The 24,461-nt window shown below is 35.7% G+C and overlaps 1 protein-coding gene and 1 long non-coding RNA gene across 4 annotated transcripts in view; one reads left to right on the forward strand and one right to left on the reverse strand.

Moving 5' to 3' along the window:
• LOC132114224 (uncharacterized) overlaps positions 1-24,461 on the reverse strand; it is a 534,277-nt gene that overhangs the window by 39,005 nt on the left and 470,811 nt on the right. The window lies entirely within an intron of this gene.
• On the forward strand, positions 132-21,961 carry LOC132113678 (RING finger protein 145-like). Of its 3 annotated transcripts, none has more exons than XM_059521581.1 (11): positions 132-416; positions 2,481-2,724; positions 11,908-12,016; positions 15,033-15,124; positions 17,231-17,466; positions 17,552-17,727; positions 17,929-18,069; positions 18,488-18,670; positions 18,770-18,917; positions 20,035-20,391; positions 21,447-21,961. In XM_059521581.1, exons 2-11 carry the CDS (start codon positions 2,541-2,543, stop codon positions 21,771-21,773), a joined length of 1,953 nt encoding a protein of 650 aa, XP_059377564.1. In that variant the 5' UTR covers positions 132-416; positions 2,481-2,540; the 3' UTR covers positions 21,774-21,961. The 3 variants fall into 3 exon arrangements, with proteins under 3 accessions (XP_059377564.1, XP_059377566.1, XP_059377565.1); XM_059521583.1 differs by having other exon boundaries at positions 17,384-17,466; XM_059521582.1 differs by having other exon boundaries at positions 2,486-2,724.

The raw sequence follows: 24,461 nt of genomic DNA on the forward strand, positions 1-24,461 counted from the left end.
TTTTTATTTTTTTTTTATTCACAGCCAGTGATCTGGTTAATTATAGCGGTCTTAATCTTTATAGCACAGTTGCCATTGTGAATGCTGAGTCTTCTGCTCTGACTCCTTATCATTCCAACTCTCCACCCCCTCTCTTCCTCTCTTTCTTTCAGTTTCAACGTGTGCTGTGCCCTCACGATGCCACGGCTCTCGCTAATCCGCTCTCCGCGGCGCACATGCTCAGTACCGATCACCGTGACAGTCTGTAATGGCTGCGGGATGATGTGATAACGAGTCCCGGTGCCGCGTCGGTAGGAATGCCATTTCCCTGAGACCGCCAACCACTCCATCCATTCCTCCGTCAACATGGTTGACATCCGACAGAAGAATAAAGGTCGGACATAGTAGTCGCGAGCACTTGCGAGAGTCATAATCGTGTAAGTTGAATGTTTATTTTGTCTCCGTTAAATTGCGGCTCATTGAGCGGGGGATCCGGGCATGCCTTATCCGAGGTCACTACAGTTCATTGCAGCATCTCTAGAGAGAGAGAGAGCTGTAACGTTATATATAGCTTCATCCAAATGTTAGTATATAGGCTATAACGTGCGATGAGATAGCTACTTGATTATATTTCTGTGCAGGGTTTCTGTTATTAAAGACGTTTACAACCGGTTATCACAACGTGCTAAAACAGCATCGCGTCAATGTAACGTTACAGACAACAATAATGCAACATATACTCCCATTCGCTGTTGTTTTTATTCACTTCAGTAGGACGGAAAATGAAGTTATTTGTGTAGACGCGCTTATTTAGTACTGCAACAGTGCGATCAGCCACGCACAATGAATTTTCAATGAGCTTGGGTTTACTGTATCAGTGGTTTTCAACCTGTGGTCCGCGGCCCCAATTGCAGGTGGGCCGCCAATTATTTTCTGTTCATTTCTAGGGCTGTGCGATTAAAAGAAATCGTCATAAAATCACGATTTGAGCGTGCGCGATTTCTAAATCGCTTTATGGCACGATTTTCCGCGGCCCTGACCTCCCGTAGCCTACTATGCTATCCGATCCAATCAGAATGCATTGCGCCTAGCGCGAGAACAGAACGAACTCCAGGTTCACACAGTCTGTGATCATAGACAGTAAAAGAAAGTCTGTGATGCGCCTTTTTTCTGAGCCCATGTTAACGGATCAGAGCGTTCACACTGCACGCGGTAAAGGGCTAGAAATAAAAACGTGCGAAAATAATTAATATCTAGCACATGAACATAGAGAGAATTGTGAGTGCACAGGACAAAGTTTAAGTGAGAGGAGATACGTTTTAACTGCGCACACTCTCTCCGCGCAGAGCAGCGTGTATCTTAGCAAGCACGTCTGGTTTTGTGACAGAGCAAAGGAAATCTGCGTGAGAACAGAAAGATTCGCGCTCGTGCATTATTTTAATGTGCTTTCGCGTTATAGCCTATTTATGCGCTCTCGCTGCTGACCGCATACACAAACACTGCAAACACCTGAGGCACCGCTACAATTAATGAGATCTATGAACAATGCATGGCAAAAAAGAAAAAAAAGTCCCTGTACACGGGATTTTAATTTTTTTTTGCCATAAGTCTATACATTTTGTTACATCTTTACTATAGTGATAATTTTGACTTATGTCTGTTCTAGAGACATAATCAAAAAAGTTAGTGCACGCATTAATTACTATTTTTATTACTAAACTAAAACTAAAAATATAAACATATTGTACTGTACTGTAGGCTACTTATCACTTTTGCACATTTAACAAATTTAGTGTCTCAAAAAAATAGTGCCCCCATAGATAGTCCTAGATTTAGGCGTTTTAATTGACAAATTTTGCGCAAACACAGGTAGGCCTAACTATTGGGTCTGAAAAAATGTCCCACAGAAGTTACTTTACAAACGAATTTACAACGATTGACTTGGGCATGAATTGACAAAAAACTGACTCCCTCAGAAGTGTGTATACTTAGCACACTGAGTGCAAAACAGATGAATTGCATTTAGCATTATGTAACTGTTTGCTTATTAGGCTGCTGCTTATAGTTTTGTGGAAACTAATAACAAGTCATTTGCATTATTTGCTGGGTTATAGTATACATTATATTACACTGTTTTATGCTCTGTCTGTGCTGTGTTTTGTGTGAGTGTTAAAAACAAGCAGCCCTAATGAAACAAACAGGTTATGTAATACCTGTAATTTGTAATACTTGTTTTTTAATCTGTCCATTAAACTTCAGTGCACAATGCTGCCGTATTTTATATTTAGTCTGCCTAATTACACTCTACATACAAACTTTTTGTATTTTCTGCTGTATTCAGTTGAGAAATAATTATCTGAATCAGTTTTTTTGGTCTTGTTTTAAGGGCCTCTCTTATGATTATAGAGCTTGTCTTCAGACAACACCTTTTTTTTTTACTGACAGACTGTCATGAACCTCTCTCTCTCTATCTCTGTTTGTGTCTCTCTATCTCGTATCAGTGCAGTGCTGGTGTGTGATAGTGCCATTGAATTGTGTGTGGTTGGCGGTAGTCAGGAGTGATGGCTGTGAAGGAGCGGGTGGAGGCGGTGCTGAATGTGGGCCTGCGGGTCCCCAGTATCATGTTACTAGAGGTGCTGTACCGCTGGGATGTCAGCTCCTTCTTCCAGAAGATCCAGAGAAGCAGCCTCAACAACAACCCCCTCTTCCAGTACAAGTATCTGGCCCTCTACCTTCACTATGTGGGTGAGTGACACATTTTTACATGACAATATTTGGGTTATTCAATGGTAAATTAATAAGGGGTCATTTGGTGTCATTAAAATGGCCATCATAGTACCATGGTATTACTATCTCCAACATGGTACTTTTTGTGAGGGAATGAATGGCTTTCATCAGCAGATCAGTTTACCGTTTTTCCTTCTTGCTACCTAAATCCCAGCAAAGCTAAATCAAAACCGTTCTGGCATTTTATATTTTGTTGAACTAGTGGCTAATTCATTTGAATTTTGGACAATCTTATTAATATGTTTTTGTACAATCTACTTACACACCATTGAATTTTAGGTCTAGAGGGTGAACCTTTATGTTTACTTTATAAAAATATGAATCCTTACGGATCACTTTGTACAAATTCATACAGAATCACAACCTTGAAAAAAAAAGATGAAGTTTCTCATGATATCTGGTTGGCTAAACCAATACAATGCTGTTCTAAAACATGTATTTGTTCAGTTCTTGCTTTCTGTGGAAGTTGAACTCATGACTTTGGCATTGTAAATGCAAATTTGTTATAGTTCAGGGCAGGCAAGAAGTCTCTGAAGATTCTCTGCAATTGTTATAGGAGAGAAGCTTTGTTTTAGAGGTCAGCCAGGTGGTCGGTTCAACACATTACTCCAGATTGTCACTCATTTGAGTAATGGTGACACAGGCAGAGAGGTGATTGAGTGGAGAATGGAAAAAACTGAAATGAGCTGGCAAAAAAATACCATATGCAAAAGAAAAATCACATGAAAATAAATAAATACAACCTATTCAGACCTATTTCTCACTGTTTATTTACCCTGCTGACAGGTGACTGGTTCAGGCCACAGGTCACTCTCAGGCCCCTGTCCTGAGTTTTACAAAGACTCAGTGGAGCATAGCATCAGCTCCCATTCATCTACTGCGCACATCCCAACACACACATCTCATGAGTTATTCACAGGGATCGTGCTGTGTTGATGTTTGAGAAGACTTTTATTTTCTCCCTTTCTCAATTGTTCATGTTTTTTTTTTCTATCTGAAAGGCCTTCGGACTTCTGGAGCATGTTTTTTTCTTTGGTTTCATTTGGTCTTGTTTATAAGAGACTTTAGTACAACTTCACCCACATAACCCCATGTTTTAATGGTTTATAAACTTTTATTAAAGCCACATACTCCAGGAAAACTGGCTTTTGGAGCAGATATTTGTGTAGTACCCAAAGGAACGAACCCTGATGACTCTGGTTTGTCTCGTATGTGTGTGTGGTCATGCACTTTGCTCATGTGGCTGTTATTAACCCTGGAGAGGAGGCTTTTGAGGTTACATGTGGATGTTCTTACAATAAGAATGGCAGCTTCTGGTAATGACTCCAGAACAGAAAACAAAACCCAGCAAAATAATGAATCTGTACACTGTACACCTAGTTCACAGAATAAAAAGTAATTGTTTTGAATGAATTCACATTGAAATTTGGACGAATGACATGATGCTCATTGTTGATTCTATCTAATAATTCAATCAAAATGCAATTCATACATACAGTGACTTAAAAAGACCTCTTATATGATGAGCGTGTATTCTGTTTCTGTATTAACAGAAATAGATGTTTATATGTTTATATATTTTCCTTATGTAACCATGCCCATGAGAATGCTCAATAGGGCCAAATCACAAAATATAATTTAAGGGAGGGCCCTCGACTGAAACCACACAGAAAACGGTATGCTTTTTTAAAGTGTTTATATAAAAATAAATTACACCACAAATCACTTTTGTATATGCATGAAAAAGAATCAATAAAGTCCTTTGAGTGCAAAAAAATCACTGTTGTGTGTGTCATTAATCTTTGTAAAAGAAAAGAAAATGTATCCATTTGAATAAATACAAGTCTTTCAGCTGCAGTAGGCACTGAACACGAAGATTGAAGTCCCCAATGATGGTAGAAGGCAAAAAAATCCAATAGTCCAATAGAAAAAGTATTCCAAACGATCAGCGCTCCAAGCTTCCTTAAAACATAGCGTGTGTCATAACTCTATGATCTTGAATGATCTCAGCACGATGAGCAAAGTGTTTTGATCAAGTTATTCATTAGTCCAACAATGAGTAATTCACAGTACAAAAGAAAAAAAGAGCAACAGAAAAAAAAGAGTTATTCTAAAAAACAAACACACAACTAGCATTAGCATATAACAACAGCCCATTATTTTACAGCTACTTAAACTATATACAAAGTAAGTCTAAAGTTACAAAATGCAAAGTATGCTAAGTGCAAAGTTCAACATGATTGAGCTGGAAGCATTTGTTTCTCAATCCGAACTCCATTAAGGAGTAAGATTATGTGTGAGAAAGCCATGCTTTCCTTTAATCAAACCGTTATATCTTACTCTACTGCCTATCTATGCTTTATCCCCAAATGGAGAACAGCCTATAGCCTACAGTACAGGAACTACACAAAACATAGTAACCGTACTATGGTCAGTTACATACTCCTTCCCATGATGAAAAATTTGTCCAAATCGTGGCAAATTTTAAGATTCTGTACATGGTAAGACTCTATGGAGACAGGATCAACCATAAAAGAAACTCTGTAATTTAGCGGACCTAATTTCTTTTTAATTACCTTTGGACCTTTCCATTTAGGTGACATTTTAGCCATGAATCCATCGTCTGATTTAGATAAGGGATGGGTACAAACCCAAACTACGTCTCCAACTTGACATTCACATGATCTGTGTCATTGGTTGTAGTATTTATCTTGTTTGACTTGGGCTCATTTCACATTTTCCTTTACCATGCTAATGAGCTGTTCTTGATGATCCAAGGTAGAATAAGCAGGATTTTCTGGATCGCAAGGTTTTTGGAGGGCTCAATACAAAGGTCCTTTCTGATTATAGGCCAAGAGCTATCTCTGCAGGTGAAAATACTGTACTCTCTTGTGCCATGCTGAGTTTATAGCAAATTGAAATTCCGACAGCTATCCATTTCATTGCTTGTGTTGTTCTCCTACATAAGAACCAATCATGGCTTTAAGTTCCTGTTGACTTTCTCTGTCAGCTTCATTTGAGGATGATATGCCATAGTAAGCTTCTGATTTACACCCTATTGTTTGCATAAAAGGTTGAAAAGGTGAGAGGTGATCTGAGTTTCTCTTTCAGAAATAAAATAAGATGAGGTTCCTTATCTCGTGAGAATTTCCTCTTGCGATGAAGTATGCTTTTACAGTTCTAATCTGGAAAAGCTCTACTCACTTGGTAAAGTAATTTACAACAAGAAGTAGAAGTAGTAAAATGTCCCCTGATGTTCACACCTAGCATATATACTGGTTCAATTGCACAAGTGCTCTGTAAATGTCCAGGAGCATTGGTAGTAGAAGCTTTGTGTTTTTGACACAATTGGCATTTCTTACAGTAGTTCCACATATAATTTCTAATACTAGGCCAGTATAAATTTTCTAGTAGCGTGAGTAAGGTTTTCATCTTCCTTAAATGATCACTGAGATGATTGTCATGTGCATACTATAAAAATATATGTTTAAAAGCATTGGGTATGACTGATGTACTTTCTGGCCCTTTTGAGCACCTGGAGCACTCCAAAAAAGAAATCCCTTCTCTATCACATAATGAACTCTCGTCAGATCTTCTGTAGGTTGCTTCTGACTTTGGTTGCTAACTATTGGATTTCTGTGTCATTATTCTGTTCTATGGCTATTTGTGAGAGATTAACCAGTAAATTGAATGGTAGAGATGTAGATTCAGTGGCTGTACTGATGAGTAGGATGTCTGGGGTAGTATGGAGACCCCTTGATAAAACATCATGAACAACGTTGAATTGTCCTTTTCGACACATTACAGTGAAATGTAAGACCTGCAGTCTTATGGTCTAACGAATCAGACGAGAAGACGGCTTAGGGTATTGAAATGACCATGTCAAGGTGGTGTGGTCGGTTATGACATTTGAATCCCTTCCTGATACTTCCTCCATTTTTCTACAGCCCATACAACTGCTAAACATTCCTTTTCTGAATCAGAGTTGGATTTTTTTAGTGCCTTTTAACAAACGCGATGCAAAAGCAACAACATGCTCTTCCCCTTCAGTATTCTTGGTAAGGACTGCTCCAAGGCCTATATCGCTTGTGTCATATTGAACTGTAAAAGGCTTGCTAAAATCAGGAGTGATTAATATAAGTGCTTGCATGAGTTCTTGTTTAATGTCTTTAAAAACTTGCTGGCATTGCTTAGTCCATTCCCACTTGGCATTATTTTGTTTCAGTGTATATAATGGAGCTACTCTTTCAGAGAAACATAGGTTAAAATGATGATACCAGTCCTAGAAACCATTTTACATCCTTGACCTTTAGAGGTACAGGAAAACATTTGACAGCGGAGACTTTGGCGGGATCATTTTTCATTCTCTCAGGGGTCACAATATGTCAGAGAAATGCAAGTGAGCACTGGATGAAGTTACACTTTTTAAGATTTAGGGTGAGATCTGCTTTATGAAGACATGCAAATACCTGCTGAAGTTGCTGGGAATGTTCAATGATGTTACTAGAATAGACAACGTCATCAATATAGACCATGCAGCACTCAAATACTATAGAAAAACCAAGATGTGATAATTAATTTCTCCAAAAGCTCTTGAACTTGGGACTCAATGAACTGGTGTTTCTCCAGTGAAACCTTGTACACTCTTTTCCTTATGGGCACTTCATCTATGGTCATATTTTTTTCTGCCAAGCTGTTGAGTGTACACTGTGGGCCAACTTAACATTAACTCCTCCAATTTCTTTGAATGAAGGTGTCTGAATCAACCTTTTGTGTGGTTCAAAGAATGCTGATGTTCTTCTGAACTAACCGTAGGCATGGCTAGATAAAAGTAAGTGGAATATTTTCCATTTAAATATGGAATAAAATTATGCATAAAAGGAAAAATCTTTGGTTACAATACCACTTTAATAAAAAAAATAATTCCCAGGATACTTGCTATGGTTAGGTTGGAGTCTTGCATAATATAGAAAGTTGCATTTATCTTTTGCCCCTGGAATTCACATTCCCTATTGACTTTACCCAGTGTACTTTGTCTCTGTCAATTTGCTTAATTTGTTCCAACTAAGACATCACTTGTATCAGTGAAAAGGTGCTGCCTGTATCTATTATAGCAAAGGCATAACTGTTTCAGAGTATTAAAGGGATAGTTCACCCAAATATAAAAATTTAATCTGCTTACCCTCAGGGCATCCAAGATGTAGGTGATTTTGTTTCTTTAGTAGAACACAAACAAACATTTTAAACACAAACCGTTGCAGTCTGTCAGTCATATAGTGGAAGTGGATGGGAATCATGACTTTGAGAGTAAAAAAAAAAACATACAAAAACAAAACCAAATTAAACCTTGCAGCTTGTGATGATATATTGATGTGTAAAGACACAAAACGGTCTGTGCAAGAAACTGAACAGTGTTTATATATATATATATACATATATATATATATATATATATATATATATATATATACATATATATATATATATATATATATATATATATATATATATATAAATAGTTTTTTTTTATTTTGATTTTTTACCACTGATTCACACAGTGTCCAAACTGTCCTGAAGAAGGCAAACAAAAAATCCAATAGTCCCATAGAAAAAGTATTCCAAATTATCAGCGCTCCAAGTTTCCTTAAAACATAGTTTGGGCTGAAACGATTAGTCAACATTATCAACAACGTCGACAATAAAAAATTGTCAGCAAATATTTTTGTTGACGAGTAGTCGTTTGATCTCATAGGACCTCTTGTAAGTAGAGTGTGCAATAATGCAGTTTGACCAATGTGGAGCTGTAGCGCAAGAGCGTAATTCAGCCCTCTTGCATTTCAAGAGAAGAAGATACGCTTCAGAACAAATGCAGCCACTCCTGAAGCTGACTTAATAGATAGCCTTAAATCAAGCAGTATAAAACATTAAACTTTTTTCTAAACATTTTCTGTTAGAATTACAACTTTATCTGTTATAAATCAGCTCTCCAGTGTGTAGCTAGCTCATGAGAAAATCATTTTATTAGTGGGGAAAATTATATATTTTATTCTTAAAGTGATAGTTTGGTTTGCAGAGATCAAAGCTTGATCTAGCTCAGGAGTATTTTGATTATCATAACTCTGTAAGGTATTTTTAGAGAGATTATGTTGTGTATAAAATAGTGTAACCAAAAATAAAATGTCTCATCACTTACCTTTATTTTGTTTCTTGTTCATATGACTTAAAAGGAGATGTTAGGCAGAATGACGTCATTCAGTAACTTTTTCATATAGCTAAATAAATGGTGAACGAGAGAGTTTCTCTGTCATCTCATTTTTGTGCCATATATATTTATTTGTATAAATTCAACATATAATAATTGGAATTACATAATATGATTTTCAAAGGCTGAAATTATTACCTTTATATGTCAATATTTTAACTACTGATTAATCCGTGAAATAATTGATGATTAGTTGATTAATCGTTCTAATAATTGTTAGATCAATCAATTATCAAAATAATCATTTATTGCAGCCCTAAACATAGCGTGTGTTGCAACTCTGATCTTAAATGATCTCAGCACGATGAGCAAAGAGTTTCAGTCAAGTTATTCGTTAGTCCAACAATAAGTAATTCACAGTTCAAAAGAAAGAAGGAGAGACAGAAAACAAGAGTTCTTCTATAGAACAAACACACAACTAGCATTCGATTCAGCTCTGCTTAAACTATATACACGGTAATTGCAAAGTTACATAGTTCAAAACAAGCTAGAACACTTGATTGAGCTGGAAACATTTGTTTCTCAATCTAAACTCAATTAAGCAGTGAGGTTATGTGAGAGGAAGCCATGCTTTCCCTTAATAAAACAGGTATATATTACTCTACTGCAGGGTTTGAAGTAGTGTTAAGAAAAACCACCTGGCTGTGAAGCTCCTGTGGATTTTGCACTATACTGAAGCGGAAAGAATAGGTCTGTGCTGTCTGTACAACAATTCAGTTTCAAAATATGACACTGCAAGGCTCCAAGAACTAATACAGATGGCCTTCCCTAACACTAGGAGCTGGCATTTCTGCAGAACAACTGCTTTTTCAAACAATCAATATCTATATACTTCGGGCTTTATCATTATATTGAGGAAACTGAGCATTGTCCATCCAATCTTTTTTAATGAGACATATAGGAGCAGATAAATTACAGTGAGTTTGGTTTGGCTGAAGGCACTACAGCGGAGATAAAATAGAGAAAAGGAGAACATCTACTGTCAGCAAGATGTCACTTTCCATCTTTACTGCCTATGGAAAATATGAGCTGTCTTTCAACATTTTATCCATCCACAAACATGGCAAAGTCCTCTGCTTTTCAACCGGATGAGAGCTTCCTCATTTTTCAGAGCTAACTTTATTCCCAGGTAATTGCATTGGTTCAAGCTAGTGTGCCAGCGTACTTCACATTAATCAATACTGAGATAAACTTTGTGTCTTTACAAGTAGAATATTTCCATTGTGTTGTATTTCCGCTGTGTTTTAGACATTGGAGAATGGCCCATGTTTTTTAATTTTTGAATTGCAGAAGTGAACTGGAGGAGCAAGTGAGATGATGAGTGTTGAACGTCAGATAAACCGTTACGTAACAGGAGGGATCAAGAGGGTTTTGCGGTGGAGTAACAAGAACTTAATCTGTGCATGGCAAAAGCCTTAATCTCCCGCCTCATCCTGTCTATTCACACTCTTTTGAACACACAAACGTCAGCGTGAGCCAGTGAATGTCAGACTGAAGGCTGAATCATGTACTACAATACCCTTGTTCATTATGACCTTTAATACTGAATGCATTTACATTTGAAAGCACCTTTTTTTCAGGAAATGTTGCAGCCATTTTATTAGATAAATGTCTTATGCAAACAATCCATTAATCTAAATCTCATGTTGAATTTGTGTTTGTCGTCAGCTTACTTTGATGTTCTATATACTCCACTTTTGTGTTTTCTCAATGATGACCACAACAAAGGCTCAAAACAGCATCCAACCTGTTTATACTGCACATTTTCTGTATGCCTAAAATAACTGGATGATCTAATCCAGCGACAAAAATGTACAGTACATTAAACAACAGTTAGTTCCAGTCCTCTAATATGATTGGCTAATCAGCGCTCAAAGAGTGCCAGTCCAACAGCCCTGTATCACTCCACTTGTTTCGGTTTGTGCTTTTCAGAAAAAACCGTCAGTGTACTCCAGGCAGTCTGTGTGTTAGTGGATTATGTTGAGCATACTCTGTGACCATTTCTGCAGGTTACTTTATCTTTATGCTAAGTAGGTGATGACTTTTGAGTGAATGAGTTATTGATTCCCTTGTTTACTTCAAAAACCCCAATTCATTTAACAATGAAACATGTAACTGTGTGTATTAGTGAGTCACCTAATCATTCACTCAATTGATTTGTTCAGAAACACAGATTATTACACGAACACAGTAGTGTTGCTCCAAAGAGACAGGGATTTTTCTAATAGCAGACCAAAAATAGACTAGTTGTCAATTTCAGGTTTACAATGTAGGTTACTGTTGTGTAAAAGTCACATTTGAAATGGTGCTGGCCTTAATGTCAGCATTATTTATCGTATACATCAATGATATAGGCTACATATGCTAGTAAATTTAGAGCAATATCTAACATGATTTTTTTTTCACATGATCTGACTCATTATACACATCAGACTACCAAATGATAAGACCTGAGTTATTAAAATTCAGATTAACTATATTTATTTTAGAGACTGTTAGCTGAGCTAAAATAAAATGCAAAGTAAATGTGCAATGTAGTACTAATTTTTATATGTCCATACTGAATGCTGTTTAGTATGCGATTTACTATATGGTTGGTACTATATGGTATGTTCTGCTCTCTGAACAGTATGCTTGTATTCTGTTCTAACATACCCAAAGACTCTTTATGCAGGTGTGACTATCAATGAACTGAATATCCAAATTCAGTCCGTGTGCTCTGGCTATGGGACTTCCTTTGACAGTCTGAGTGAATGGACTCTCTCTGCTGGTCTGAGAGATATTGAGCGAGATGTACCCTCAGAAGCCCTTGTGTGCTTGACAGCATCCTCACATAGCAGCCTAACAGCAGTCCCATTCTTTATCCCTCTCTCTTTCAGGCTACATTCTGAGTCTGGTTTTGCTCACTCTGCCCCGACAGCACCTGGTGCAGCTCTACCTGTATGTGCTCACTGCTCTGCTGCTGTTTGCTGGTCACCAGATCTCAAGGTGAGAGTTTTGGACTCCCACCATTACAACCCTGATAAGCCAGTAAAAAATTGCCATTCAACCAAGAGAAAACCCATCATGCTTTTTGATTTAGTCTGTTTGATTCAATATAGTTGAATATATTTTTCTTTGTTAATTAAAAAATGGGACTGATTCACTTATGGGTTTGTCAGATTTTCATTTGTAAACGTTTTTCAAAGATTCCCAAGTTATGGTGATTAAGTGCTCAAGAAACTTGTCTTATTATTATAATTTGTTGAAAACAGTTTTATTTTTTTTTTTGGAAACCTTGATAATTTTTTCCCCCTGGATTCTTTGCAGAATAGAGAGTTCTAAAGAACATTTATTTAAAAATATATATATATTTTTAAACGTGTTTACTGATTGATTTAACGTATCCTTGCTGAATAATGATAATTTCTTAAAAAAAATTAATTAAAATTAAATAAATAAAGAATAAAATAATAAATAAAATTAAAAAAATATCTTGCAGACCCCAAACTTTTGAATGCTAGTGTATATTATATTATACTGTTATTTATTTGCCTTGCTTTCTTTTTATCCTATATGCTGTTTTTTCCCTATGGAACACAAAATTAAAAATTATTATATTAGTATTAATATATTATTTAAATGATTAAATTAGAATATTAGTTTATAATATTTTTTATTTGAGTGTATATACATATATACATACAGACATACAGTACATACATTACACACACACACACACACACATATATATATAAACTTTTGGTCTGTACTGTATATATAGGGTGAATACTGGTAAAGTGGGACAATGGGTAAAGTGGGACAGTTAAGCTTAATAATTTATACCTTTACATGGATATGTTTTTTTTTACTACAAATCAACACTGAGCTCATCAGTCGCAAGTATGTGATAAAAAAAAAAAATCCTGTTGCTATGACATCACTTCCGGGGTGTGGCACATCATATTTAACAACATTGCAGTGAACTGTGATGGTAAGTAAAATGACATAGCATTCTGAGGTAAATAATGTTAAGGTTATAAAAATAAAACAACTCATGGATCATTTGTAATTGTTATATATTTTGTTATAGGATGTAATGGTGAATCAGAATTTTTAAAAATCACATTCATATTAATCTTCTTGGGGGGTTTTTTATGCGATTTTGACACTGTCCCAGTTTGCCAATAGCATATTGTTAAATTGGGACAGGGTATTACTGGCAAACTGGGACAGCCATTCAAGTCATTCTAATGGAGGAATTGAGTTCCCTTTTTATATGTCCCTCATACATTTAGTTAGTTAGCTAGATATTTCAACAAAGACTGACTTAAACTATGCCAACTCTCACGCATTCACCGTGAGACTCACGCAATTAACACTTTTCACACGCTCTCATGCCACACATCCATTTTCTCACGCACAGAAAAATCGTGAAGCAAAGAGGACATGGAGACCGACAGACTAGACAGAAATGTGTGCAATCAATTAATTCTTACAAGAAGAGATGTTAATGAAGGTTACTTTTTTTTTTAATTAAATTTGTATGAAATAAATTTAACCCAATATAAAATTTTGTGGGCAGGCGAGGGAGGGGGTGGGTTGAATCTGCTGTACCTGCACCCCTTCTTAAAAAAAGATGTTTATATTATTGTTGTTGTTGTTTATATTGTTGTTTATATTGTTATTGTGTATTTAATTTATAAGGCCTACACTTGAATAACAATTGAATGTGTTTTAAGTGTCCCAGTTTGCCAATAAAGGTGTCCCAGTTTGACAGTAGCACCTTGAAAAATGTGGTTTGGGGTCATTGTGTGTTTGAGGAAGAGTTATCCATCCTGTGTTTAATGTTTCTTTCTTTTTTATTGTCTATAGTATAGTAGAGCTCCTAAGCTATTTAGAATAGTATCATATAATGAATACACACACATATCATTATATATATATATATAATGATATGTGTGTGTATTCATTATTTATAATAATAATAATAATAAATATATGTATAAAAACTATAACAAAAATATTGTATTTTTATTAGCATTTATATTTTGACATTTAAATAATATTGCACAAAAAAAGAAATGCTCTTCTGCCATGCTCATGGGTCTGCGATTATAGTGTGGTGCTTTGCGTTTGACAGCTGGCTGTTTAGTGTCAGATTAAGAAAGAGCTTTTAGCACATTTCTCAGCATAATGTGTGTCTGTTGAAAAAGCAGTGGCTGCTCAAATTAAGATCACCCAAGTGTGGCAAAGCAATTACTGCCAGCTCATAACTTACGTGCCTCACTGTATTCCCTCTCTGCCTCCATACACTGAACAGAGCCAGGCTCAGATAATAATTTAAGCAAGCTTTGTATATGTTTATTCAGGTATGTGTGTGTCATAAATGAGATCCATTCGGTCCTCTAAACAAGTTAATCTCTCAATGTGTCACCCCCAGAAAAATGATGATGTTATGTGCAAAGTCATTTCAATAATCACATTTTCACCAAAAGCTACTGCAGAGCTTTAAAAGGGAACAACTTTTATGGAACTCTTTTATGCTGCTTTAATAATACGTTTGCATATTTTTTTAAGCTTGAAATCTTCAGTTTCATTCATTACAATTGTGTAAAAAAAATTCTACCTTTGTGTTCCACCAAAAAAAAAAAAAAAACATTATGCAGGTTTGGGATCTTTTTCCCCACACAAAAATGAGTTTTAGATAAACAATAATTGCTGGAGCCCCTGCAGGAGCGCTGCAGAGCCCCTAGGGGTTGTGGACCCTTTATTAAAAACCCCTTAGCTAAGGTTAAAGGATAATTTATACTTCTGAATGTCAGTGGTAGTTGTTTTTGTGCTCAGTGGGACTCAGCTAAGAGTTATGTAAGGGATTGTTCTCTCAGGAATTCTAGTCTCATAAAAACAGACGGACTTATGGGCCCACTGCTCTGCACTGTCTGACTCGGCCTATAAGTATAGATCCTCGGGGAGAATGCCACACTATGACAGGTTAGAATAAGGTATCTGTTCTGTGTTTCAGGGACTATGTGCGCAGTGAGCTGCAGTCTGGCTATGAGGGCCCGCTGTACCTGGAGCCTCTGTCCATCAACCGCTTCACTACTTCACTCATCTGTAAGTCTTCAAATCATCACACCTTTTAATTCAATGTGAAACGCTGTTCACAAACCATTTTTGCTTCTTTAACATAAATGATTTCTGAGTGAAACAGGATGTAAATATTAAGCATAAAATACAAAGAATTGAATTCATGAAAAATGAAGCAAGGCCATATTGTGTCGCCACAATCATTCAGGAGTGAAATGCTGATAATACAATTACAACCTCCTGATATTCCTGATATTCCTGATACGTCTGCAGGGTATTGGTATGGAAACAGAGATGAAAATGCACATTCTTGCTATCTCTGTCTTTGCTACACTGCTAGTAGGAGGGGACTTTAACAGGGCCAGTTCTGATTTCAAGCTGACTTAAACTTAACGTTCTGAATCAGGTTCCTGTCACGTGCGAGTCCCATACTGAATCACTACAGCTCTTATTCAGTCTGAACGTGTGCTCATGTAGTGTCATTCTGGAAAGAATTGGGTAGTTTTGCATTTCTCGGCATGTGATGTCAGATGTCAAGGCATTTCTTACCCTTGTTCCTGTCTCATAAGCCGCCTGCCCTCAAACACGCTGTATAAAAGCCAGAGATGCAGCTTTCATATTTTCCCGTCATCAACACAATCCTTTGCCAGCTTAATGTCAAAACCTCTCCTGCTCGCTTCCTTTTTTTTTTCTCTCTCTCACAAATTTGGTCTTCCCCTTGTCTGTAATATGTCATACTTTCCCTCACTCTCTCACTTTTTCTTTCACTGCATTTTATAAGTCTGTTCCTTCCTCTAACTTACTTGCTTTCTCATCAACTACTGTATATTTATTATTTCTGTGTTTTTCTTGACATTTATATGGTTTAGGCGGTAAATCTCACTGTCCAGAACATGCCTAGATCATATTTATTTAGGATCATTTAGGAAAGTAACACTTCACAACAATGTCCCATTAGTTATAGTTTATAGTTTTGTTAACTTACAGCATTTTTTCTATTTTTGGTTTAGTTTGGCCAAAAAAATAAAAAAATAAACTTTAAATAGTATTTTTGCTTGTAATCCAGAGTTTTGATGTGCAGATCATACTGGCTAGCTTTATTGATGGTATTTTTATTTATATATTTATTTATTGTTATTTTTTTTTTTTTTTATTTTTTTTTTTTTATTACTTAACAGAAAATATGTATATTTTAAAAAGGTCTCTAGAAGAGTATATATTATGTCTTCATTTATCCGTCTTTAGTTATAGTGATTGTTGTGTTTGTTGAAGTTAAGTTGTAGAAAATTCAGAAAGTCATAATATATATTAACCAAAAATTTTGTCTTTGGCCAATTAATTAATTTGTTTATTTTTGTCAAAAATTAAGGTTTTAATGTAAAAATGAAAAAGTAATACATTTGTCTGTAACAGTATTTGGTCCCAACTTGTGACATTGTACCCTAATTTCATGTAAAAAAAAAAAAAAAAAAAAAAAAAAAAAAAAAAATATATATATATATATATATATATATATATATATATATATATATATAATTTGTAATGTACATATTCAAGGATTATACAAGTATACTTTTTTATAGATTATTATAGTACTTGCTTTACTGAATTTACTTTATTATTATTTTTAGAAAGAAAGAAACATTGTGTACAGACAGAATGATTTTCTTACTGCAATACAGTAATGACAATAAGATATATTGTTATTATTATATGATTATGTACTTAATATCCTTTATAGGCTTCTTTATGCATAATATTTCTTTTTTTTCTCCATTTTGTGGTGAAATACAACCCTAGCACCTGTTGGTGAGATTCACCCTTTGGTGTACTTCTTGCTATTTCACTGGTGTGCGCATTGAGTTCTTGAGTGCTGCTGGGTCCTTTACTCTGAATTCTGTAGGGCCTAATTAACTCCAGCCAGAACAGATTCATTCATTAATGTCAGTGAGTACAGTACGGAGCACACGGCTTAGATTCAGGTCGTGTGCTTTTTCTTTACAGTATCATATTGCAGTTTAGTATTAATCTTAAATTAGTAGTAATCTTATTTTTGCTCATATTTCTATGTCCTTTTAATTCTATTAGGAATAAGATGTTTTGTTTTATTTCTCTGTGTTTATGTGTACATAGGTCAGCTGGTGGTGTGTACCTTGTGCTCCTGTGTGATGCAGACCAAGCGCATTTGGCTGTTCTCAGCGCACTTCCTCCCTCTGGTGGCCAGGCTGTGCCTGGTTCCTTTGGAGACCATCGTTTTTGTTAATCGCTTTGCCATGATTTTCACAGGCCTGGAAGTCATCTACTTTTTGGCCTCCAACCTGCTGGTGCCGTTTAATCTGGCCAAAACAGCGTACCGGGAGCTTGCACAGGTTAGAACAGTAGAGGCAGTTTTTAAACTGGAGAGTGTTAAATCAAAGAAAAAAGAACTCAACTCTTCTCTGTTATATCTGTTAGGTGGTGGAGGTTTATGGGTTGCTGGCTCTCGGTATGTCTCTGTGGAATCAGTTGGTTCTGCCCGTGTTGTTCATGTGTTTCTGGCTGGTTCTGTTTGCTCTGCAAATCTACACATACCTCAGCACACGAGACCAGCCAACATCTAGAGAGAGGCTGCTCTTCCTTTTTCTCACAAGGTGAGTCGAAGTTCAGGCTGCCCTGCTTGTAATTCCTGAGCATTTTACTAAAAAGTTTAATAGAGAAATAGATGGATAAGAGTGTCACTGATCTTTTTGCTTTTTTCAGTAAAATATTTGATGAACTGTTAGTAAATGTTTGATTGATTGATTTTGTTCTCATGAAGGTGCACAGCAGCTTCTTTTCTAAATGTTTCTTAGTATTGCAGAGTGCTGTTGTACTCCGTACTCTCTACTGGGCCTGGTGTTCACAGTGTCGTTCGTTGCTTTGGGAGTGCTCTCTCTTTGCAAGTTCTACCTGCAGGGCTATAGAGCTTTCATGAATGACAACACCATGCACAGGTATCACATACCCACCCTTACGTCACACAGAGTTTTTTTTCTTATGCAACACAAAATATTAAGTACAAATTTATCTTTTTTATTGTCTGGCAGTTGCCATTTTGTGTGGTTTATTAATAAATTATCAATATTAAAATTATAATTTGAGATCTTATTTTTTGGTTTTGGGGTCTCTTATGGTCACAAAGGCCACATTTATTTGATTAAAAATACAGCAAATACAGAAATAACAGAGATATTTTGAAATGTAATGATAATTTAAAATGACAGTTTTTTATTTTAATAGATTTTCAAATGTAATTTATTCCTGTGATGAAAAGCTGATTTTTCAGCAGCCATTACTCCAGTCTTCAGTGTCAAAGGATTCATTATGGCACTTTTTTTATCACATAATTGACCATAGCAATCTCTCTCTCAGGGGCATGACAGAGGGAATCACTCTTCTGATCCTCGCTGTTCAGACTGGACTGATTGAGCTACAGGTCATCCACAGAGCCTTCCTCCTCAGCATCATCCTCTTCATTGTAGTGGCCTCCATCTTGCAGTCTATGCTGGAAATTGCTGATCCCATAGTGCTGGCGCTGGGAGCCTCCAGAGACAAGTACATAAGCATGATTGTTAAAGACATATGTTTAAGTATTTTATAAGTGAACAATGTAATTTAGTGTTCTGGTTATTTTTGAATCATTATTGCTAACAGGAGTCTATGGAAGCACTTTCGTGCGGTTAGCCTGTGCTTGTTCCTGCTGGTGTTCCCAGCCTACATGTCCTACATGATATGTCAGTTCTTCCACATGGACTTCTGGCTTCTGATCATCATCTCCTCCAGCATTCTGACCTCACTACAGGTAGAAATCCAAAAAAAAAACACACAGCATCAGCTCTGAACTAGAGCAGTAGTGAGTGTAAGATACAGCATAAAGCAGCAGAAACGGGGGAAAAAAATGAATGGGAGAAATTGTAACTCAATATGGTACTGTAGAAATGTTGAAGATGTTATTGCTTACAATCTTGACGAACGATATTGGAGATTTGAATGGATTTTAGTAACAGTAGCATACAAATTGCAGATCTAATAGAGGACAAAACACCATGAAGTATATTATATGATTTCCTCTCTGTTCTCCTATTTTCTAATATTCCTTATAAAGAAAAGAACCTTCCTGTTTCTTTGATGATGTTTTTGTTTCTCACTAACCGTGTCTTGTTGACCATCAAGTTGAAACTGATTCTGTGAGACCCTACTGTAATTATCCTGTATCTCATGGAAATAAAAGATGGATTGTTCTTAAAGAAAGGAGAAACGAAACTGCTTTAAGGGAATCTTTACATCCCGTTTGTGAAAAAAATAAAAAAAAAAAAAAAAATTCACATCCACATGGTTTATTTATCTTCACCATAAATCACTTTTTTCTTTAGTTAATAAAAATATAACTGTTCACTGTTAGTTGTCATCTCAGTTCCATTAAATAATATTAACAGATACAACTTTTGATTTTAAGAATTTACTAGTAAATGTTGAAAATAAAATTATTAAATTCTTTAGATGTATTTTTATTGTTAGTTCATGTTACCTAAAGTGGTTAAACCAATGTTAACAAATGTAAAGTCATTGTAAAGTGTTGTCAATAATTTATAATAAATACAAATTATAATAATATTTAAAATGAAAAAAAATAGTAACAGTAATATTTAATTATAATGTATAGTCATATTTTATGTTTATATTTTTATTAATAGTAACAATATTCATATTTCCAATCTGTTATTAATACAAATTATTCATAAATAATTATTTCATCAGTATTATTTTCATACAGTATTTCATCGACCATCTGCCACCCTGCTCTCTAGTCACTGGCTCTAAAAAACCTATTACAGTTGTGTAGGATTTGTGACAGTTGCTGATTGGTGTAATGTGAAATTCAGCTGTTGTCCCTCTGTTTTAAAATCTTCGGCTCTCAGGTGCTGGGCACACTTCTGATCTACGTGCTCTTCATGGTGGAGGAGCTCAGCAAGGCTCCAGTGGAGAACATGGATGATGTCATCTACTGGGTGAACGGCACCTACAGGCTGCTGGAGTTCCTGGTTGCGCTGTGCGTGGTCGCGTACGGCGTGTCGGAGACTGTGTTCGGGGAGTGGAGCGTGATGGGCTCTACCATCGTACTCATCCATTCTTACTATAACGTGTGGCTGAGGGCCCAGTTGGGCTGGCAGAGTTTCCTGCTCCGCAGAGATGCTGTCAACAAGATCAAGAACCTGCCTACAGCTTCTCACCAACAACTCCAGCAGCACAATGACATCTGTTCCATCTGCTACCAGGTGTGTGTGAGTGTGGATGTGAGGGTTTGTGTGTTGTGATGGATGTCCAGGTACATTCTGTAGCACGTGTCTCCTTGTGTATTTCTGTGGTAGATTGATGGTGGGTTCAGTTAGGGTGCATCACTATTGTTCATATGCTCTAAGTATTAAATTTATGCGCATAATCTGTGCCACACCATTTGTATTATATATATGGACATATGTAATATTGCGTGGCTTGCTAAGGAAAGACTTTTCCAAGGGATTGGATTTTTTGTTTGGCAGACAGTATTGTAGACTTACTTTGACTTTGGTCAGTAAGCAACCACCTAACAACCATATTCATAACACCTTAGAACATTAACATATAAATCCCCTGGCAACCATTTACGACTCCTTATCATTAGGGGAGCAGGTACTATATCAGTAAACAGCCAATATTTGATTTGTATTATTTATTGGTATGAATTAATATTGAATAAATATAGACTGATATTGAAAATTGATTTGTGAATGGATTTATTTACCTTATTTAATTTTTTTTTTACATGTAAATGACATTTACTGTCATTGTAATGATGATGATGGTGATGATGTTTTATTATTAGTAATACTACTACTGCTTCAACTACTGATTAAATAATAACTTGACATCATTATAATAATAATAATAATGATAATAATAATGTCATTATTATTATTATAACAATGGCAAATTATTTTATATTAAACATCAAAATAATAATAATAATAATAATAATAATATTTTTCTTCTTTGCGTTATAATTATTATTAATTATACTAATAATATAATAATTTGTCAGTGTTATAATGATTATGATGTTATTATTATTATTGTTATTATTATTTATTTAAAAAAATATCTTAAAATTAGTATACATTTTTCATATTGTACATTAATAGTAATGCCTAAATTCACTTTAGTTTTTTTTCTATTTATTTTGACAAAACATTTAAAACATTTTTAAATGTGCTATCTAACAGCTATAACATACAAATAATTATCATTGAAATTAATTTTATTTATGACTAACCTCTTCTGTTCTTGAATCTAGGACATGACGTCAGCAGTGATCACCCCCTGCAGTCACCTCTTCCATGCTGGCTGCTTGAAGAAGTGGTTGTATGTGCAGGAGACTTGCCCACTTTGCCACAACCAGCTAAAAGGCTCATCACAACCTGACTCTTCAACACAGGATGCCCCACCACAAGAGCTCCCAATACAGCCAGCAGGTGATCTGGACCCTTCAGTGCATTCAGAATCAGATTCAACTCTCCAGGTTCCCCAGCAAGACGACACCACTCTCACTTCAGCGTCAAACCTTACGGTTGGGCTGAAAGACGACAGTGACACTACTGCCTGCTTTTCCTCCCAGTCCTAAAACCTGCCTTGAGCCAGTCTCAACTCCACACACTGCTGGCCAAAAGACAGTTTTACAGCAGAGAGTCTGATGGGATACTGTCTGCCCTCTCTGTGACTGATACATACATTACATACGGAATGCTACTTAGACATCTATAAAATCAAAATCAATCGTCCCCATCTCGTCCAGAACATCACAGAATCCAGAGGCCAACCTGAATGTGATCATGTGACCCTTCAATATAGTGCTGTGATGCTCTGTAGGCACATATCAGCACATATACACTAGCACGCTCTCAGTATCCAATAGCGGTAGCCCGTCTTTTCTGTTCTCGATTTGTTTTTTTGAGAGAAAATATATTTACATATATGCCACTGCATTTGCACTAATGTAACATAAAGCAATGCTCCAAAGTCTTGTCTGATGCTAAATACTGGTGTGTATGCATTGAATCAAGTTCTATATGAAATATATACCCATGTACAAATATATATGTAAAGGAGTTTTGATATCCAAAGTATATTGTAAAGCACCATCGAGTGTCATGAAGTGGCCTCAGGCTTAAATGAACGCTAGGCCTCTATTGCGACCTCTAGTGGCGGTAGTGGGACGTGCCTTTGGCTGTGGATAAACACTGACCAATTAGGAGAGTCAATTTCATTCTCATCAGTATTTGGCATTTAGCGCATTTGTGAACATGAATACATTCGAGAATGTATGAGCACACTTTGCGAATGCCGTTTTTTCTTTTTACTAAGTGTTTAAGTTAATATATTTAACATAGTTTGTTAAACGAATGGTGTTTGGCTTGTGGAATTTTTAATCTGCAAAAATTTTATTTTATCTAAACCACCAGATTTTTTTAAGCTATTTTCCATTTTAAAGCAAATCTGAATGAAAATGGAGAGTATAATCCTAATAGCATTCTGAATTTATCCTCCTTTTCTTTTAATGCAGCATAAACGTGGAATGATGTTCTTTGAAGGCTAACTTTGTTTGAATTGCAGCTGAATTCAGTAAAATATGCCTGAAGTCTGAACGTGAACCTGAATGTCAGAATAAATCCAATCCTAAAGTATGAAACATTTGTCTTGGCTTTCTTCCACAATGCCTTTCTAAATCGTAAAAAGACCTACAAGGGCTCTTAAACCCAGCTGCAATGATGATGAAAATAATAATTTAATATTTACTATTAATTTAATAAAAATTATTAATAATATAAAAAAAGAACTCATTATTAATTCAAACATTATTATTTATTTATTAATAATTATAATTGTTTAAGGTTACCTTTTTTGCAAATTTCAAAATGAATATCCATTTTTCATATTGTATATTATAATGGTGTGGTCTCTTTATTCAATTGTAGCATTTCAAATGCCTCTTTAGTTTTTAGCATTTCATTTTTTAATTTAAATATTGACTGTTTAACTGTTGTTGGAGATAACATTAAAAACTCTTGAGTTCTATAATCTAGGACATGATGTAAAAAAACTGGTACTTAGTTAGTTATTGAAAGTTAGAATAATCCTATTAACATTCTGAATTTATCCTCCTTAGAAATACAGCATAAATGTGTGTTCTGTGAAGGCTAACTTCTGTTTGAATTGCAGCTGAATTAAGTGAAATATGCCTGAATGTGAGTCTGAATGTCAGAATGAATCTAAACCTAAGCTATTAAACTTTTGTCCTGGCTTTCTTTAAGTGCCTTTCTGAAGCAAAATAAGACCTACAGGGCTCTTAAAGCCACCTGTGATGAATCAAACAGACCTACACCTGAGTGCTGAGGTAATGTCAGACTGCTGAAACCATCAAAACATCTGATGAAGAGACACCGACATGATATGTACACATTTCCTGACTCACAATCTTTTAGAGGTCTGAAGATCATTCGTTTTCCTTCCCTCCCTTATAGAGTTACTGTTTGCCCCTAATCTCTGCAGTCATCATAGTCCTAACTATATTCTTTTAACATAACTCATTTGCTGATTCGAAAATGCAATAAACGGTTATGGTATATGCATCCTCCCGCAATATTTGAGCACAGTGTGAAGAGAGAGAGAGAGAAAATACATGTGAAACCAAGTACAAAACACTCTGTCATTTTGGACAGGCCAGATAATCCCTAGGTACATTTTCCTCACGGAACCAGAATATAAGTATAAGTCTACTATTACAGTTAATTCTGATTTTTTTATAAGGACAGTTTAGCCAAATATTCTGTTAGGGTAGAGTGGGGAAAAAACAAACACCTACCGTTTTTTTTTTTTTTTTTTTTTAAATAACCACTACATAGGGTCAAGATACATTTTTGTTGTAACTATAGACTATAGTACGTTGACAAGAGTGATGTAGAAGTGTTCACCATAAAGCTTACACTGGTGATGTACCTGAGAGAAAACAGACTGATCTTCAGCAGTAAGAAAAAAAAGGTGTTTCGTAGAACATCACAGTTATATATGATATTATAACAGTAAGGCCTGTAGATAGGGAGTATGTGTTAAGAAAATGAGAATGACATCATTCATCAAAATTTAACGGGGTAAAACGCCCTCAGGGGGCACAACTTACTGTAGTTAGTCATATTCTTTTCTGAACATCAGATCCTTTGTTTTTCCATCAAATATATTCTAACTAGTTGGCTGAATAAAAATATTTAGCTAGTTAGTTAGCCAGTTAGCATCAGCTAAAAATAGTTTTCAATTA

Source organism: Carassius carassius, chromosome 33, assembly GCF_963082965.1.
Source record: "Carassius carassius chromosome 33, fCarCar2.1, whole genome shotgun sequence".
Lineage (NCBI taxonomy): Eukaryota > Metazoa > Chordata > Actinopteri > Cypriniformes > Cyprinidae > Carassius > Carassius carassius.